The sequence below is a fragment of the Adelges cooleyi genome, unplaced genomic scaffold, assembly GCF_023614345.1.
Source record: "Adelges cooleyi isolate 19-005CV unplaced genomic scaffold, UGA_ACOO_1.1 ACOO_flye_CR_arks_rails_tigmint_CR_PRNA_55, whole genome shotgun sequence".
In the NCBI taxonomy this organism is placed as follows: domain Eukaryota; kingdom Metazoa; phylum Arthropoda; class Insecta; order Hemiptera; family Adelgidae; genus Adelges; species Adelges cooleyi.
The window spans coordinates 474,260-476,381 of NW_026096241.1; the positions used below are offsets into that span (position 1 = coordinate 474,260).

Sequence of the window (2,122 nt, forward strand, 5' to 3'; positions counted from 1 at the left end):
ATGATTTATCAGTGACAACTTGACAATTTACAGTTGAACAACTTAACGTTAAGTAATGTTAACTAAATTAAAGTTGAAGTGGCAGTCGATAACCCTTTATTTACTCAGTAAGTTCAACTACAAAATTTCAGTTGCCACATTTTGATTTTCCACGCTTTGGATAACAACATAATTAAAGCTTTCAACAATGTGTATAGTATTTGTGATTATTGTTTATTAAAAATGATTAAACAGTTTTAACAGTAACAATATTACAATAGAATAATAATTCTTTTGATTTAATGTTATCCCAATGTATTGAGAATTTCAATTCTTGTATTAAGAATAGAAATAATATAGGGTAACATTCAGAACAGTTTTTTTACAACCGCAACAATTTGTTGTAAACCGTTCTACACAATATTTTGAATTATGCAAAATATAAGTAGTCAAAAGGTTTTAGACCGAAACAGTTCTTAACAACCGCAGATGGAAGAAGGCACACTTGGTACAGTGGCGAGCAAGGCAGGTAATTGTTGGCATGGGGGTGGTGCGTAATAGGGCTGTGGGCAAGCTGGGGCGGCTGGAGCGACAAACAAGTTCGGTAGACCAGATGGGGCTTGTAAAACTATGTCTGGGGTGCTGGAGCTGGAGCCTGGGCTGTATAAGATTTGTGGCAAAGGTGCGGGCGGCAACACTATGGGTGCGCTGGGCGTTGGAGTTGGCAGGGACACGACGATGTTGGCTGGTGGTGGAGCTGGAGCGTTGGTGATCGTACCGCTGTGTGAGTTTTGGCTGTCGTTGATGATGATCGGACCTGGAGCACAAGCTGGCAGGATGGTCGGGCCACAAGACGGTTGTTGTTGCAGCTTAAGCAGTAAGTTGGGAGCTGGTCCGCCTGGGACGACGATTGGGGTTCTGGATACGGTTTTCTTTGGCAGTTGGACGACGATTGGGCCTGGAGCCGGGGCGGGAGCGATGATTGGTGCTGGTGCGGCGGGGATGGACAAGCTAGCGACAACTGGCGCAGACGATGAAGGCAGACCAAGAGCTGGCAACACGGGGGCCAAGAGAGCCAACAGAACAGGTTGGGGAATGAGTGGCAACAGAGCTGGGGCTGCGGTAGCGATGGCCTTGACGAGACCGAGGATGATGGAGGGTGGGACTAAGGCGACGATTGCCGGGTTGGCGGCTAATTCGGCGAGGACGGCGATGAGTACATTGGGTGGGATAGCGACCAACAAGGACGGGTTGGACGCCAATAAAGTGAGCAAATTAATGAGCACTGGTGGAGGGATGGTGGGCAAGAGAGCTGGGTTGTTGGCGAGGGTGGTCAAAAGGCAAACGATGGCTGTAGGGGGGACTGAAGGTAAAGCGGCTGGGTTGCTGAGCAAAGGAAGTAAGGAGGCCAACGGGAGAGGAGATCCAACGGGAGTTGGTGGAAGAGCTACCGGTGACGTGCATGGAGGTGGAGAAATGCATTGAGCGTTTGAACCCTAAGAAAGTAGAAAAAAGTTAATAAGTTTCATACTTAGTTTAAATAACGTTTAAACTTACTCTGCATGTCAGAAGACAAATTGTTGCAAATATCAAAGATGTGTATTTCATTTTTATTTGATTTTTTTTTACTTTAGCTGTGTAAATCCGGACGCTGTACTTGAATGTTTGATGATCATTTTATTCTCCCCTTATATACTAAAAATTTTAAATGATAAAGTCTAAAACGTGATAAGTTTTTTTCAAAGAAAAATTACCTATTTTATCGTTCAGTTTTTTTTCAATTGTTTTTTTGTTATCTACCGAGTAGCTCATTTCCGGAGTTGGATTTATTAGATTGTCTTTATCTTTTTTTGTACTGAAGTGTATAGTGTGCTAAAAAACACCGGTTGGTAACTACAATTTGTTCTTAATGTTTTGGCCATACGTTTGTTTGAGAAATGAACAATTAAATAAATATTTTGAAAAATTTTAAGGAACTTGTTCTAGGTTAAGTTGCATAATAGTCGTTTCAAAATAATAAACGACAGCAATTTTAAATAACATTTATTTTTTTAAAGAGGTCAACTTAACATAATTGAGGACTACTAATTTTAGATATTGACAGCTCTATGACGATAAGTTGAGATTAAGTATAACATTTATA

The 2,122-nt window shown here is 41.5% G+C and overlaps 1 protein-coding gene across 1 annotated transcript; it reads right to left on the minus strand.

The window, feature by feature from the left end:
- Positions 1 to 246: 246 nt before the first annotated feature.
- On the minus strand, positions 247 to 1,631 carry LOC126842583 (helicase SRCAP-like). The gene is made up of 2 exons (XM_050579622.1): positions 1,537 to 1,631; positions 247 to 1,475 (listed from the first exon to the last, which is right to left on the minus strand). Exons 1-2 carry the CDS (start codon positions 1,585 to 1,587, stop codon positions 456 to 458), a joined length of 1,071 nt encoding a protein of 356 aa, XP_050435579.1. The 5' UTR covers positions 1,588 to 1,631; the 3' UTR covers positions 247 to 455.
- Between the last annotated feature and the right edge of the window lie 491 nt (positions 1,632 to 2,122).

Excerpts from the sequence above, each read along its gene's own strand:
- LOC126842583 (XM_050579622.1), bottom strand. The coding sequence starts at position 1,587 with ATGAAATACACATCTTTGATATTTGCAACAATTTGTCTTCTGACATGC. Across the intron at positions 1,476-1,536 it reads TTTGTCTTCTGACATGCAGA|GGTTCAAACGCTCAATGCAT; the intron begins GTAAGTTTAAAC and ends CTACTTTCTTAG.